We start from the raw sequence: 15,866 nt of genomic DNA on the forward strand, positions 1-15,866 counted from the left end.
TTTTTGTACATTCATTCATAAAATGCAAACAAAATATAGGTAAGTGTACATAATAATATTCCCAATTCACGCGTTCATAAATTACTCAAATGCGCAATTTATTTACATGGATGTGGCAAAGATTAATAAATTATAATTTTTGTCTCAAAAACAATTATGAACTCTAAACGTACACTAAACAAAAAAAAACACCGTTATGACGCGCACCATATCTTGTCGTGTATCGTGTAAGGAACGGAATATAACCATATAACTCGAAAACGTGTGGACACAAGCCGCAAAAGAGCATAACATCTAAATATTGATGCATAGTTTATTTTGCAAGGGTGGGCAGTCCTTCTAAATGTTTCTTTTTCTTTTGTCAATTAGCCAAATTTTTATAAATAATATAAAAACAATACAAAAACCAGGAAAAATAATAATTTATGAGTACATTTTTCATTTGTTACACTTTGATATTAACAAATAAACAAATTTAACCTTGTAAACTGCACCTTAAGAATTTAAAATTAGGCCTATAGTAAATGTTTCGTTAAGTTTTCATTATATTTTCTCAATTTTTAAACAACTTCCTTTTATTAGATTTCCATTTAAATTTAGGAACTTTTTAATATTTTTAATTGAAGCCCCTCCAAGGATTTTTCGTTAAAAATATATTGTTTATGGTTTACGGCACATTTTTCGGCACGGTTTTCAATTTTAAAGTAAAACGATTTAACACACGATTTCGTTAAAATTTTCATGTTTTCACAAGCAAACTTTTGAATTTGTAATATTAAAGTGAACAAGGTTAAATTTGTTTATTTGCAAATGTTTCGTTAAGTTCTCGTTGTGTTTTTATTTAATTTTAAAGCAACTTCTTTGGCATACCTCCATGTATTGTCAGGGACTTTTTAATTGACCGCTTCATAACTATTTCGTTAAAAAGAAACTTTTCTATTTGTTTATGTTTTTAGGGACATTTTTCACGGTGTTTTTTGGAGTTAAAAAATCACCGTTTATTCACACAATTTCGATAAAATTTCTTTATTTGTTCACACACAAATTTTATATTAACACAACCGATTTAAATGACCCTTAACTTTCGTTTACCGTTATTTTATGCGAACTGAATTGAACCAAAGCCGAATTGTAGGTAAGTGTATTTTTGTATTATTTTTCAAAATACCCGAACAACTGTGATGACACTCAATTAGAAAAAGTTAAGGGATGTTTGTTGGCAAATGTGGCCTCGCGCCGCGCCGCGCCGCAGTACACCGCTTCTCCTTAAATATTATAGAAACAAAAGAGCACTTGCACTGCACTCGATTTTTGCAAGTACTGAATCGAAAAAGCTAGAGGTACCAGGAGTACCGAGAGTACCGTACCGACATCGAAACCGACAGCGACAACTATCTAGCCATATCGAAAGCCTGAGCGGAATAAAAACGGTCAGCTCCTCCGTACCGTAGTCGACGACGCTTGTCGTCGTTGTTGTTCTTCTCTTTTTTATTTTATTTTTCGTGCACGTATAATCGGATTCATAAATAGATAAATCGAAGCGGATAGCAATAAAGGTGGCAAACATTTGTTTCTTTACGTTGTTGCCCTTTTGGGCTTTTGTAAGAATCTAAGTAATTTGACAAGAAAGAAAAAAAAATGAAACTATTTGCGGAGGAGAAAAGCGCGGAGTCAAGCTGACTAAAGTAGAGCACTAGTGCTAGAGTAGAGCCCCAAGGCAGGTGGCAGAGGCACTACCGAACCGACCGACGACGACTGACGATAAAGATGATGGTGGCGGGAAACCGCAGTGGCCGGGCCGGTCGTTCAATGTGGCTCTGTTTAGTCGAAAAGTTTTGTAGGTGGCTAGCTAAAGCGATGGTTATGGTGATGGTGATTGGTGTTGGCGTTCTGCAGTTCATGGGGGCTTTCGACTTTTTGGGGGTAGCTCCTGACGGGACAATGCGAGAGTGACGGTGGGTGCGATGTGCGATGGTTGTGGCTTCTAATAGCGTGATATAAAAACTATAGGGGGTCTGTTATTCTTGAATCTGAATAGCAATTTCTGGACTAATGTAAATTGCGAGTAGTGGCCTATTTTCGGATTACTATTTAGTTTGTATATATTTTGAGGTAAGTAGATATATAAAATTGGTAATGCAATTAGATTAACACATCAAGAAGTGTGGGGTTGACGATGCATGATTTTGTTTTGGAGGCTTTGAGGCGGCTTATCGCACCTTTTTGTTGTTGTTTTAATCATGTGAGTTGTGGTGACCTAGATTGTGCTTAAGTTTAAGGTTAAACACAAGGTTGTGGACTACATTATTTGGTTGGAACATATGCACTTGTTTTGAGAGTATTGTATAGGTCAGGGTATATATTTTAGATTGAAATGTGTAGCTAGATAAGTGGTGTGGTATTTTATAAAAATAAAAATGAATAAAAGGTTTACATGCAGGCGGGCCCTTATGATATTTAAATATACTTATATATTTCTATTTTATTTTTGTTTATTGTTTTGTATACTCTACGTTGTTCCAAATAACCAAAGGCAACCAAGACTGTTCACAAAAATAGTAATAGTCAGCAACAATTACGCCTCTAATTGCCTGGGTTTCACTGTATCGGTTACTAATGAGTTTTTGAGCCATGATAGGCCTCTTTTATGTTTATATATTTGAACAATGGCACCAGCCTTACAAATAGGCTCATGGTTGGAGGGAGGTCAGGGGAGGGGTCACTTTTGGCCCTTTGAATACAATGTATATAGAGTAATTAAGTGGTGGTGCAAAATCGTATCGTCACCTCCTAGTGGTGCCCGCTGGATAGCCGAAAGGTGAACTAACGACCAACGTTGGATCCATCGGATCCAGAGCTATATCACCTGAGTTACCTTCTCAGGAAGTAGGAGCATAAGACCAGATATCGCTTTGAAGAACCAGCTCTAACGATCTCAGTCCTCACAAGCCGGCCATGAAAGGAAATTTTAAAGTGTGATGAAAACACAAGTAATAGCCTCGGATGAACGGACTGATAATGTTGACAACCCCCTCCCTCCCGCAAACTCAACCGACCACGCAAAGCAGAGCAGCTTGCCGATGCCCTCGCCGAAATCAAAGCATCGACAAGCCCTCCTCAAGATGCGATGGAATGGGCCAGGCAGTAGGAAGATTGAAGGCTGTGATTTCTACTCTGGGAAGTGTCTACTCGACGAGAGGAAGCGCTTATTTGGATGTGGTTTTGCTTAAGCTTTCGGGAAGTGACGAGAGAGTGACGACAATCCGCATTAAGGCCACATTCCACCACCTGAGCCTTATCAGCGCTCATGCCCCGACGGAAGAAAAGGATGAAAATACCAAAGAAGAATTCTACGAGCTCCTCTCCAAAACATGTGAGCAATGTCCCAAAAACGATGTTAAAATTCTCCTGGGATATTTTAACGCAGAAATTGGTAGAGAAGGCATCTTTGGTAGGTCAATCGGAAGACATAGCTTAAACGACATCACATCTGGAAACGGACTTAGGCTTGTTGACTTCCTAGCCGAGAAAAACATGGTGTTGAGTAGCACCAGATTCTCTCGCCCAGATATCCACAAGGGTCCTTGGCGATCCCCCGATGATCGAAAATGCAACCAAATCGATCATGTTGCTACTCGTATTGACGGTAGACACTCTTCTAGCATACTTGGCGTTCGTACGTAGAGATCAGCAAACATAGATTCCGACCACTACCTAGTTGGTGCTAAACTGTGCGTACGAATATTCATGGAAGCTCTTAGGTGAACAACAACCTCGAGGAGAATATTCAACGTTGGAAGACTGCCAATGCCTTTGCCGACCGAGTATCTCTAGAGCTTGCGAGAAATCCTACACCGGACGAGATGTGCCCAGAGACCCACTGGCAGCTTTGCAAACAATCAGGAATGCTGCAGAAGAGGTGCTAGGTTTCTCACAGCCGACACCAAGGAACCCCTGGTTTGACTCTGAATGTGCTCAGGCAAACAAAGCCAAAACGGAGGCATACAGATTGTGGCAGAAAGGAGGACACAATCTTCCCGCCAGCTCTACGTCGACAAGAGAAGGGATGAGAACAGCTTGCTCAGAAGAAAGAAAAAATCCCATGAGCAGCGTGAAGGGGAGGAGATCCAGGGATGTTTTAACAGGAAACAGGTGCGGAGCTTTTATAGAAGAGCCAAAAAGAAAATAACGGGATTTACTAGCCGCCCTGAAGCCTGCAAAGATAAGGAGGGCAATACCGTAGTCGAGACGCAGTCAATGCTAAAAATCTGGAGAGATCATTTCAACTAGATACTCAATGCTGATGAAGTCAACCATTCCGCCAGCGATCAGCCACGTCAAATCCATTTGGTTGACGATCTTAGATTTCCACCCACCCGACCAGAGTGAGATCAAACTAGCCATCACCTGGCTGAAGTCGAACAAAGCGGCCGGTGATGACGGTCTGCAGGTGGAGCTTTTTAAGTACGCTGGAGCAGATCTGGTAAGGAACATGCACTGGTTAGTAACTGAAATTTGGTCGGAAGAATGCATGCCCGACGAGTGACCGCCTTTTCTGCGACAACTACAGAGGCATAAGCCTTTTAAACATCGCGAACAAGATCTTGTCCAGCGTATTATGTGAACGCCTGGCTTTGGGCCTGGAAAATCTACCATCGACCAAATTTTCACTCTACACCAAATCCTGGAAAAGACCCAAGAACATAACATCGAAACACACCATCTTTTCATCGATTTTAAAGCAGCTTATGACAGTGTAGACAGGAACGAACTATACCGTGCCATGTTGAGTTTTGGTATCCCTACCAAACTGATACGACTTATCAAGATGACGCTGGAAAATGCTCGTTGCTGCGTCAAAATTGGAAGAGACTCGACCGAAAACTTCGAAACCACCAGAGGACTTCGACAAGGCGATGCGCTGTCATGTAGCTGCTTCAATATTGTTCGTGAAAGAGTGGTGCGCAACACCAATGTCAATACAAGTGGCACCATCTTTCAAAAATCCACACAATATCTTGGATATGCAGATGACATCGACATTATGGGAAGAACCAAACGAGCAGTGACGAGTGCTTTCTCTAATGTCGAGTCTGAGGCGAAAAAAATGGGTCTTGACATTAACGAGGTCAAAATGAAGTATTTACTGTCATCAAATAGAGTCGATTTACACCGTAGACTTGGACAATTGACAAGTACAACTTCGAGGTGGTAAACGAATTTGTTTGTCTGGGCACTGCTGTTAATTCTGCAAATGACGTACCAAAGAGACACTGCACAAAATTTTAATCATCCCAGTCTCCCTGTATAGTGCAGAAGCATGGACTCTCTCCTTAGCGGATGAAGGATCTCTTGGTATCTTCGCGAGGAAGGTTCTGCGTACGATCTATGGTCCGATTTGTGTCGATAGGCAAAGTAACATCTGGCGGAGAAGATTTAATCAGGAGTTATACGAGCTGTACATCGATTTGCAACTGGTCAAAAAACTGTGTACAACGCTTAAGATGGCTGGGATATGTCGAGAGGTATTTAACGTCAAGCCTGAGGGAACAAGAAGCAGAGGCAGCAAGATAGATGTCGAGTAAGCTGGCTAAAGTTATTACTTGAAGCCCAGGAGCACAATGCGCTGCAGCGCCATTTAAAGTAAAGTAAAGTAAGAGCAATTAAGTTTTAGCGCAGGCATTTGACACCTGTCAAACTCAGCTGTCATTTGAAATGCTCTGCATTAATAGACTGACTCCTGAAAAATGTTTGCAAATTGTGCAATCATGGTTCTATTCGAAATATGTATCTCACGATAAAGCTCACTTTTAGTTAAATAATAAACAAAACTTTCGTATTTGGAGTGATGATAAATCTGAGGTGTATGTTGAGACAACGTTTCGTGCGCTTTATGGTTACGTGGTATAATTGGTCTTTACTTCTTTGAAAACGAAGCTGGTAAAAATGTTTCAGTGAATGTTGAACGTCTTGGAGCCTGTCTTTACTTTTTTTTACTGTCTTTTTCGTTCATCAATGCATCAAAGATGGCGAACGGTGCAACATGTCAGAAAGCTCGTGCCACAATTTATTGAAGGCAAAGTCTGCTTAATTTTATTTTTTGGACCGAGAGATTTACCCCAGTTGAATTTTTTCTGTGGTGATACGTGAAGACTGACAAGACATTATTCATCAAATTGTTGCCGATCTACTGCCACAACTTCTGGAAAAAGTCATCGAAAATTTGACGTACAGATAAGACTACGTCGGAGCCAGCCATGGCGGTCTTATTTCAGGAATCATATTTAAATTATATTGCTAAAAGATTTATCTTACGAATAAAGTAAATTTCATGTCATAGTTCTATACTTCTTAATAACTAATCTTTCTATAATTAACAAGCACATAGTCATTGATTTCCTGCCATTTGACACCTGTCATTTGAAATGTCATAATGTTAGTTGAATATTTGTTATACGATTAATGGATAGCTTATTAATCTAAAAACCGTTAAAATTATCCAAATTTGACGCATTACAAGAGGGATGAATAAATTATAGCCATCCGGAAAAGAGTCGTTAAAAATTACATCAAAAGCATCGCATGCTCTTTCTAAGCAGCCATTAGAATAATATTTTGGCATGATCGTTAGTGCGTTGGACTGTCGTGCCAGAGGTCTTGGGTTCAAACCCTGCCATCACTGGTACTGTTTCTTGCGAGGAATTTTCAAATTCTCTAAGAGTTATTCTTGTCATAAAAAGTTCTTTCTCAAATTATCCTTTCGGACTTGACTTAAAATTGTAGGTCCCCTCCACTCCTGACAAAAGTACTCGCACACAGAAATGGTTGAAAGAGTTGTAGGTCACTAGGCCCTAGTTCTCAACGGACTGTTGCGCCACCTTATTTTTAATAAAATGGAATGTTCATTAAATATTTAATACTGTGTATTTAATTTAGCTATTATTTTAAAACTTAAAATTTGACCATGGCAACCATTTTAATGGAAATTCTCATAAATAGAATTTTTTTTTTATTGGAATAAGTGAATTTAATCATCTTATCTCTAAACAACATTTATACAAGAGTACAAATTTAAACAATGGCAAATTGTCATAAATTATAATAAGTTCTTTTAAAGTATGTAAAAAGAAAAGTAGTGTTTTTTTGCTTATTTTGCAAATATCAATAAATTTGACCTTGAAAAATCTACCCAAAGGAATCTTGTATCAAGAAAATCAATTAATAATTAATTGATTTACATGTGCTCCTCTGGCTTAGATTGATCTATTTTTTATTTATAGGTTTTGCCAATTTTGAAGTTATTAGATCAACTTCCTTATCATAAAAAAATAAAATTAATAAATATGCATCTTTAGCTAAAAACAGAATCGATCTATGTGTATTTCTGTCAAATGAAAATAAAATCTGTATGTTGTCAGAAAAGCGATAAGAAACTTGTCTTATCATCTTTTTTCCTACCTAAAGTGACAGTGCTGGATTAAGGGGCTTATTTTTCCTATTTTTCAACATTCAAATATAAAATTTAAATATAAAAGTCAAGTTTTGTTGTCAAATTAAAACACAGTGTTTTCTGTCATATTTCCTAAGACTTATGACATTAACTTTAATGATCCAATGAAAAACACCAAAAGACTATTGTTGGATCTCACAATATTGACAGATCCGTCGGTGCTCTGACAATAGCTGTCAATGACCTGACAGTAGCCAAACATCTTTTAAAGTGAAATTGTTTGTTAACACGATTCTTACAATTTCATTATTGTCGGATAGTTAATGGATATGATTTTTCGTCCGTGTTGAAGATGTGTAACATTTGTCAATTAAGAAAATGTCAGATGACTAAAGCAATGACATCTGAATTTCAAAATGACATCGTTTGAAAATGACAATGACGTTGAAAGAGACGATCGTAAGAAATTTAGGACAATTTTCTTAATAACAGACATGACACTTTAGAACAAGTTTTACAAATGTCAAATTTTGTCAGCAACGTGAAAAATTTTCCGTTATAAAATGCACCAGTAGACAATCTCACTATATGACAAATCCGTCCCCGTTTAAGATCCAGCACCATTGAAAGGCATTTTATTGTAATCAAAGTTAAACAGATATCAGTTCGAATTCGATTTTCAGATGAACTAAATCATCTCGTCATAAGAGCATCACAATGATTGAAGTTAAATGTCTAAAGTCTATCGAACCTGCGCTTCAGCTGAATGAATTTTGGTTGAGAGACCATTGCAGATGTGAAAAGTGCTATAATACCGATACCAAACAAAGAAAATTCAGTTTATTGGATTTGCCCGATGATGTGAGTGCGGAAATTGTTATCACCCGTGAAGATGAACAGAATCTTTTTGTAAAATGTAAGTTAAGAATTTTGTTATGGCATAAGTTTTAAAAAGATTATTAACAAATTTCTTTATTTATTTTTTAGGGAACGATGGACATGAGTCAACATATTCCTTTGAATTCCTCAAAAGTTGTCAATTAGAAAATTATCTAAAAGCAAAGGATTCATCTGAGAAAATTCTTTGGGATTCTTCAGTAATAGCCAAAAATAATTACGCTGATGTGAAATTATCCGATTTGATTCGAAGAGAGGACGACGTATGTGAAGTTGTCGGAAGTCTTTGGTACTATGGTATAGCGTTGGTTGAGGAAGTTCCTGCTAATCAAACAATGACAGAAATGGCTATTCGTCGAGTATTTCCGGTCATGAAGACGTTCTTCGGTGAAATGTATACGTTTAGTGATGCAAATGACCTTGCCGTCCACGCTGATACAGCCTACACCAAGGAGTACATAGGTCCTCATACCGACAATACGTATTTCTGTGATGCCGCAGGACTTCAGATTCTTCATTGTATACACCATGAGGGCACAGGTGGCGAGAATTTTTTCGTTGACGGATTTAAAGTCGCCACGGAACTTAAGCGAATCAATCCCAAAGCTTTTGATATTCTCACAAAAGTTCTTGTACCCGCTGAGTACATTGAGGAGGGACAATTTCATGTTCATCACGGTCCGATAATTCGAACCAATCCTATAACCGGGGAAATCATCCAAATACGTTTGAATATTTATGATCGAGCAGCACTCAACACTCTAGCCCAGTCAGAGATGAAGGCATTCTATCAAAGTTTAAAGGAATTCTTGAGACTAGTTGAGAAGACAGAGAATCAATGGACAATGAAACTTAATCCCGGAACTGTTGTGATGTATGATAATTGGAGGATATTGCATGCTCGTCGTGCGTACACGGGAAATCGTACAATGACCGGTTGCTATGTCCAGCGAGCTGACTTTTTGAGTAAGGCGAGAGTTCTTGGAATTATTGATTAAATAGGCTTTACATAAAAAATAATTATACTTGATGGATGGTTTTTAAAAGTTTGTGTTTAAGTTTTAGTTTTGTATTAAAACTTTTTAAATATATCAAAAAGTACAAAAACCTATCAAAGTAGAGGGTGTTTTTTTCTAAGTTCTTTGTAAAATGATTCAAAATAAAAACATTGTAATATAATTTTCTACTATTGAAATAAATAATTTCATGACATTAATTTTTAAATTATTGTTGTAAATAGTCCATTCGATCTGTTCAATTTTTCACTACTTTTTTTCAACAAATCTGACCGTATGGCGTCAATGGTGGTTTGAATATTCCAATGCTTCAAGAGTTGTTGGTTTGTCGGCATAACATAGCCACATAAAAATCAATCGAGAGGCGTTAAGTCACACAAACAAGCAGCCAATTTTAATGGTGATTTATTAAAGGCTTTGGAGTTATCTTCACTCCATAAACGAGCATATTTCTTAGTGAGGGAGACTATAGAAAACTTTTAACGAACACTTTTTCTCCAAGATTTACTCAGGTTGTCAAAATAAATATGTCCGAAATGACTGCGGAAGGGACCCCGAATTCATGAAAATTGACAGCTCAAAAGTTGTTTTCATTGGATTTTTTTTAGTTGACTGATTTTGACATTTTATTTCACTTCCAATCTTTTAATAAAAAAATATCCTCCTCTTGTTTTGCCTCATTTCAACCATCGATTTGAAAAAGGAAATCCAATTATGAGAAGTCAAACTAAATATTGAAGCGGAATTTGAATAAAACGTTTGAAGCAGAAGCTGTCGTTAAAAATGGCAAGAATTGAATCTGCACAGCATCAAGTCAAAAGTTTTCAACTTACATGAAGTCAAAAGTAAAAGTTAACCCAACTTGCTCTTCAGCTTTAATATCGCATTGTAGCGCCGTGTGTTTTCTTGGTACTTTTCAACTTTGACAATACCACAAGCTTCGGCTTAAACTTCACCATTGTTTTCAGCCGGTCAAGCCATATTTTTCTCTTAAGAGAAAATAAATCTAAATTCCAAATTGACAGCTAAACTGACATAACATATACCGACAAGAAATCACAAACTACTCTAATAATGACAAATTAAATAAATCCGGAAAAAAATTAATGCATATACATATACAAATCCTTCAAGAGTAAATCTTGTCATGAAAAAGTGCTTTCTCAAAAAATTAGCCGTTCGGATTCGGCCTAAAATTGTAGGTCCCCTCCATTCCTGACAACATTACTCGCACACAGGAATGGTTGAGGGTTGTAAGTCACTAGGCCCTGGTTCACAACGGACTGTTGCGCCACCCAATTTAATTTAATTTAATTTTATTTAATTCATTTAAAAATGCATATTCATATTTTCCTGACAAAAAGCCATGTTCCTGAATAGTTGATTCAATTATGTCAAGAAATGAAAGGAATATTTCCACTTATTTCTATTTTATCTTAACACAATTCCAATGACAAATTTCCCTGTGAATTTAAAACAGACAATTTTTTTTATTAACAGAACTTTTCAATGATCGCTATAATTTCAGCGATCTGTCAAAAAAAATAAACGACAATTCTTCAACTAGAATCAATGCAAAACTCCATTTATTTTCAAAATAATAAAAATTCAACAAAACCTCCAAAAATGCCCTCAGAAGAAATACACTTTTCAAAATAAAAATTTCCCTTTTCAATGTAATTTTTTTCTCAACCTCGGAACGTCCCTATCTACTGACACGCAGGCGAATCGAGGTTTTCCTCTTCTTACTTCCCTCATCAATTTACCCCTTGCTCAAAAAAAAAACATAACCAACCAAATGTCAAACGTCAAATAGAAAAATTCGAAAAAAAGACTCAACCCAGGCAAAGGTTATTTTTCGTTTTCTCTATTAGAAAATAAAAACCCTAATTGCCGGGCTTTTGTTATCTTATTCAAGATAATCAACAGATAGTGATATCGCATTGGCTGCTTCCTCCAAATTTGGACAAAAAGAATAAAACTAAATTAGTGCGCGATGATGGCCGAAGAAGCTGTGAAAAATTTGGCTCTGTTCATAATGAACGAGGAATGTTACGACAATTATTTTGTCGATCATGACTTCCTTGATGGTAAGTTGAGTGAAAAAACATCCCTTTTTTCCTACATTATGTAATCATGTGTTTTGTCTCCTTTCCATCTTCTCAGTCCCGTGTTTCAAAGGCCTCTTGAGCAAGGGTCTGGGCATGGGAATCATTGCAGGTTCTTTGCTGGTCAAAGTTCCACAGGTTCTGAAGATCCTTGCAAACAAAAGTGGCGAGGGAATCAGTGTGATGGGAGTTCTGCTTGATCTGGTGGCTATAACATTCCATATGTCGTATAACTTCATGAATGGCTATCCCTTCAGTGCCTGGGGTGATGCGGTGTTCTTGATTATCCAGACTGCTGCTATTGCTGCGCTTATTTTCTTCTATGGAGGCTCCCCGGCTAAAGCTGGAATATTTTTGGCAGCATTCTCTTCGATCGTATATGTACTAAATTCGGGCTTGACGCCGTTAAAGATTATTTGGATGGCCCAGAGCGTCAACATCCCCATAATTCTCGTCGGCAAAATGACCCAAGCCTACACCAACTACAAGAACAAGAGTACTGGGCAATTGTCTGCTGCCACTTGTTTCATGTTGTTGGCTGGCTCCTTGGCAAGGATATTCACATCGATCCAAGAGACCGGTGACCCAATGATGGTCCTTACCTTCGGAATATCGTCCTTTGCCAATGCAGTGATTGTGGCTCAAATGGTTTACTACTGGAAGAAGACAGCAAAGAAGCCAGTTAAGGCTAAGACCTCTCCCAAGAAAGCAAAAAGCAAGAAAGTCAATTAAGTTTTTTCTTTTCTACCGTGTGTTCTTTTTTTAATTTACAAATAAAGTGTATCACTTCATTTTGTCTTGGATTTTATTGTTTTTCAGCTTTGAAATGATCTTGGAACGCCGCAAGCGCCCGGTACCGATGTGAAATCTTGTTCTTTTCAAGCCTTGGCATTTCAGCGTAGGTTTGTTGGTAGTCTGTAGGCTTAAATACTGGATCCCAACCAAAATCCCTTGGGCCACTCGGTGGTACTATTGTTCCTTCGGTAATTCCTTGAAAGACAATTGGCTCCGAATCGACACCTTCAGAGAAGCCTAGTGTGCATACAGCTCGAGCTGATTTATCTTCCCATCCAGCAAGCATTTGATAGAGGCCTTCTGGGCCTAATTTCTCTAAGAACCATTTAATATAAGGACCTGTAAGAATAATTACTTTAAAATACAAAAAACAAACTTGATTTTGTGGATGGAAACCTGGTAAACCCTTCATGGCGTTAAAACAAAGACAAGTATCTTCAACGAGGACAGGACCATCGACCAACTTTGCAGCCTCTTTACACTTAATAATACAAATTTCATCTATTTCTCCTTGCAATTCGGGTAAGTCAACTTTTTTGGAAATCACTTTGCGAGGGAAGTTTGGTCCGAGAATGGCAACAAGCTCTTCAAGCTTCTTGGCATTTCCTGTTACGAATGTTATGGGCTTTGACATTGTTTGGGGAAGATATTATAAAGATCTAAATATATAATTTTGGTAAAAGAGTTGTTGGTTGTTATCCTTTCCTACTTCAATAGAATTTGTCACACGTTATACGCACTATCAGTAGCTGTCAGATGAACCGGTAGCCGCAGTGTTGTAAAATGTCAAAAACATGTGTTGGTGGCAGTGATACTTATAAGAACAGGGATGGCATTAACAATAGTTTTCAATTGCAACACAGAGCACAAGAGCATCTTGCACTGCGAACTGTGAATGTTCGTATATTTTGACTTTCTTTCACATGAGCTTTATTTCTATTCGCAGACAGCGACGAGTTGTCAATTTATAATTACCCTTTTCAACAAACAAAACAAGAATGGTATAATTTTGATGTTAAGTTGAGCGCGAACAATTTATTCGTTGCAGTGGGGATGGTATGTGGAACGCGAATAGAGTTTGACAGTTCGTAGCAATTTGTTACTACCAAATTGTTTTTACAAAATTGTTTAGAGTGCTTTGGACTGTCATGCGAGAGGTCTTGCGTTCAATCCCTGCCTGTGCCACCGGAAGTTTTATTCACGGGTACTGCCTCTTGCGAGAAATTGACAAATTCTCCAAGAGCAATTCTTGTCATGAAAAAGTGCTTTCTAAAATTAGCCGTTCGGATTCGGAATATAAACTGTAGGTCCCCTCCATCCCTGCAATGACTAGCACACAGTAATGGTTGCGAGTTGTAAGTCACTAGGCCCTGGTTCACAACGGACTGTTGCGCCACCCAATTTATTTTATTTTTAATTTCTTGGCTGTACTGGTTGATACAGTTAGTCAGGGTAGACAAATCAATGAAGTTATTGATTTCCTCATTTGAGAGGTTTCTGTCGATAGGGATGTTTAAATTTGAAAGTCTATTGCTTAATGATATATTAAAGGCAGGCCAGTTAGTATTCTTAAAGCTGGTATACTTTTTTGGAAAGTCCGGAAAAATTGAGCTATGACCAAGCTGCATGGTTGCGAATATCGAGAAGTGGTCCAATATTTGATCGAGAGTAGTGTAAGCTATGTTGTTATTTGATCTGAGGTCAATGTGTGAACCAGAAGCCGGGCTGGTGGGATCCACTGGGGTGACAATGTCGAAATCGAGAAATTGGTTCTCAAGGAACCAAATAGAATTCTTCTAGAGAATTCCGGAACCCCTACCCTCGTTATTCCTAATTAGATCGTAATACTCGTTAAAACGACATCTGTTTGCTGTGTTTTTAGACAAGTTTCCTCAAAGAAAACTGCAGTTGGATAGAACTCTTTCAAAAGGAGGTCTATTTCCATTTCTTTATCTTTCGTTAACGAGTTAACATTAGACGAGTTTAGTTTGAGAATCATGGTGAAAGATGGGAGACGGAGGCAATAAAGCAAAGATAGGCACCCGGTTTGTGGGATTATTCGAGTGTTTTATAATGAGGCCAAAAGCCTCTAATTTTGGATATGAGAGTCGCTATTGGTACACCAAAAAGTCTCTCAGAATCATTTAAGAAGTCTGCAGTCTGAAGTCATATTATTTGGATTGTGTGGCTTAGAGACCGGACGTTCGATTACAACATAAGGAGGAGCTGAGCCTCTTAATTTGTCAGCATAATGGTAATATGGTTAGAAACATGATTTTTATTTGAAGACAATGCTTCTTCTTTCTTTTTTTTAGGAATGCAATTCGATTCGGACAGCCTCTGTTTTCTTTACACTTTACGCAAGAAGCAACTGATGTTTCGGTTTTTGGACCCAGGTCACATTGACCAGGTTCATGGTGTTTTAGCCATTTAAAGCATCTATTTGCGAAACTACAGTACTTAAGGACATGTCCGCATCTCTGGCATCTAAAACACTGTTTAGTGTCTGAGTTTCTAACCGTATCACAAGTTATCTTATGTCTCAATAGAAATTTAATTTTTTGAAGGCTTTCCCTATCATCTAAAGAACATAGGAAAAGGTCCAGCGGTATATTATTCGATTAAGACCATTTAGTCTCAAAAATCTTCACATATACTCTCAACGAAGGGTCTGACCTGACGAGCTCTTTTTGGATTTCAGCTGGTGAAAAGTTATTGGAAATCCCTTTAAGGATGGTGTTAAATTTCTTGCATTGCTTTGGCATAAAGGAGAAAGCCTCTACACCACATTCTTTAAATTTATTTATAAAAAAAACTATGTAGTTCAAAACTCCTAACCTAACAATTATTTTTAGTTTGCCAAAGCCATTTGCAATGAACTTACTATCATCCAAGCTATAATTGGACTTACCCAAAAATTCCAGTATTGATTTTGACGAGACTCCCTTCGTGAAGATGGGCGGGCACCATGGCTCTTTTTTATATTATTATTATTATATTTTTGCTGTTATTGACGTTAGCACCTAGGTTGCCGGTACTGTTGCAGTTATTAATGGCTCCAGGGAAACCTTTGCGGCTGTTGGATGCATCAAAGTTATTAGTTAAGTTGACTGGAGCAGCCTTCTCAAAGTTATGAGAAACGGTTGGTGTTGTTAATGATTTCCTTTGGTCCTTTGGACGTTTGAAACCTGTAATTGTCCCAATGTGTCTTCTTTTTCTGGCCAAAACAGATTTAAAGGCATCCTGGTCGGCTGCAAGAATTCGGTTAAGTGCTGATGCAGTACTATATTGCATAGTAGCCAGGTTGGGAGCGTCTGAAGTGTATTCGTGACGCAGCTGGGAGCGTACGTAGTGGATTCGTTACCGAATGTCCGGAGGAACTTTATCGGCCAAAAAAGGCCCAGAGCCACTTCTCTCCATTGTGTAAAGAAATGTTTTTTCTTCATATTTATTATAAGGCAAAATTTGAATTAGTACTTCCGAACACGACTGTACTCTATTAAAGCTCAAATCGGATAAGTCTTCTTGGATATCTTTTTTGACATCTCAGCTGTTTTTGATCAGCTGTTATTTTACACGTAAAACACTAACAAAAAGGTA

The 15,866-nt window shown here is 37.8% G+C and overlaps 5 protein-coding genes across 6 annotated transcripts in view; 3 read left to right on the forward strand and 2 right to left on the reverse strand.

Moving 5' to 3' along the window:
- Positions 1 to 1,712, reverse strand: part of LOC129948841 (protein phosphatase 1L) — a 41,231-nt gene extending 39,519 nt beyond the window's left edge. The window contains exon 1 of the mRNA XM_056059940.1: positions 871 to 1,712. Coding sequence (XP_055915915.1) covers positions 871 to 910 — 40 coding nt within the window. The 5' untranslated portion in view covers positions 911 to 1,712. The remainder of the gene's footprint in view (positions 1 to 870) is intronic.
- Positions 1,713 to 1,870: 158 nt separating this feature from the next.
- Positions 1,871 to 9,466, forward strand: LOC129948842 (trimethyllysine dioxygenase, mitochondrial). 2 transcript variants are annotated; one of them, XM_056059942.1, is made up of 3 exons: positions 1,871 to 2,112; positions 8,116 to 8,366; positions 8,438 to 9,466. In XM_056059942.1, exons 2-3 carry the CDS (start codon positions 8,168 to 8,170, stop codon positions 9,343 to 9,345), a joined length of 1,107 nt encoding a protein of 368 aa, XP_055915917.1. In that variant the 5' UTR covers positions 1,871 to 2,112; positions 8,116 to 8,167; the 3' UTR covers positions 9,346 to 9,466. The 2 variants fall into 2 exon arrangements, with proteins under 2 accessions (XP_055915917.1, XP_055915916.1); XM_056059941.1 differs by having other exon boundaries at positions 8,134 to 8,366.
- Positions 3,019 to 3,684, forward strand: LOC129950795 (craniofacial development protein 2-like). Its single transcript, XM_056062712.1, has one exon. It carries the CDS (start codon positions 3,019 to 3,021, stop codon positions 3,682 to 3,684), a length of 666 nt encoding a protein of 221 aa, XP_055918687.1.
- Positions 9,467 to 11,154: 1,688 nt separating the features above from the next.
- LOC129951694 (mannose-P-dolichol utilization defect 1 protein homolog) lies at positions 11,155 to 12,262 on the forward strand. The gene is made up of 2 exons (XM_056063984.1): positions 11,155 to 11,453; positions 11,530 to 12,262. The coding sequence occupies exons 1-2, from the start codon at positions 11,360 to 11,362 to the stop codon at positions 12,201 to 12,203; spliced, it is 768 nt and encodes a 255-aa protein (XP_055919959.1). The 5' UTR covers positions 11,155 to 11,359; the 3' UTR covers positions 12,204 to 12,262.
- On the reverse strand, positions 12,196 to 13,017 carry LOC129951695 (inosine triphosphate pyrophosphatase). The gene is made up of 2 exons (XM_056063985.1): positions 12,663 to 13,017; positions 12,196 to 12,605 (listed from the first exon to the last, which is right to left on the reverse strand). The coding sequence occupies exons 1-2, from the start codon at positions 12,898 to 12,900 to the stop codon at positions 12,277 to 12,279; spliced, it is 567 nt and encodes a 188-aa protein (XP_055919960.1). The 5' UTR covers positions 12,901 to 13,017; the 3' UTR covers positions 12,196 to 12,276.
- Positions 13,018 to 15,866: the final 2,849 nt, after the last annotated feature.

The sequence above is a fragment of the Eupeodes corollae genome, chromosome 3 (genome assembly GCF_945859685.1).
Source record: "Eupeodes corollae chromosome 3, idEupCoro1.1, whole genome shotgun sequence".
NCBI classification, from domain to species: Eukaryota; Metazoa; Arthropoda; class Insecta; order Diptera; family Syrphidae; genus Eupeodes; species Eupeodes corollae.

Bases quoted from the DNA above. Each gene is read 5' to 3' on its own strand.
- LOC129950795 (XM_056062712.1), top strand. From the start codon at position 3,019: ATGTTGACAACCCCCTCCCTCCCGCAAACTCAACCGACCACGCAAAGC.
- LOC129948842 (XM_056059942.1), top strand. From the start codon at position 8,168: ATGATTGAAGTTAAATGTCTAAAGTCTATCGAACCTGCGCTTCAGCTG. The intron at 8,367-8,437 runs GTAAGTTAAGAA...TTTATTTTTTAG, and splicing joins ACAGAATCTTTTTGTAAAAT to GGAACGATGGACATGAGTCA.
- LOC129951694 (XM_056063984.1), top strand. From the start codon at position 11,360: ATGATGGCCGAAGAAGCTGTGAAAAATTTGGCTCTGTTCATAATGAAC. The intron at 11,454-11,529 runs GTAAGTTGAGTG...CCATCTTCTCAG, and splicing joins CGATCATGACTTCCTTGATG to TCCCGTGTTTCAAAGGCCTC.
- LOC129951695 (XM_056063985.1), bottom strand. From the start codon at position 12,900: ATGTCAAAGCCCATAACATTCGTAACAGGAAATGCCAAGAAGCTTGAA. The intron at 12,606-12,662 runs GTTTCCATCCAC...TTATTCTTACAG, and splicing joins CGCCATGAAGGGTTTACCAG to GTCCTTATATTAAATGGTTC.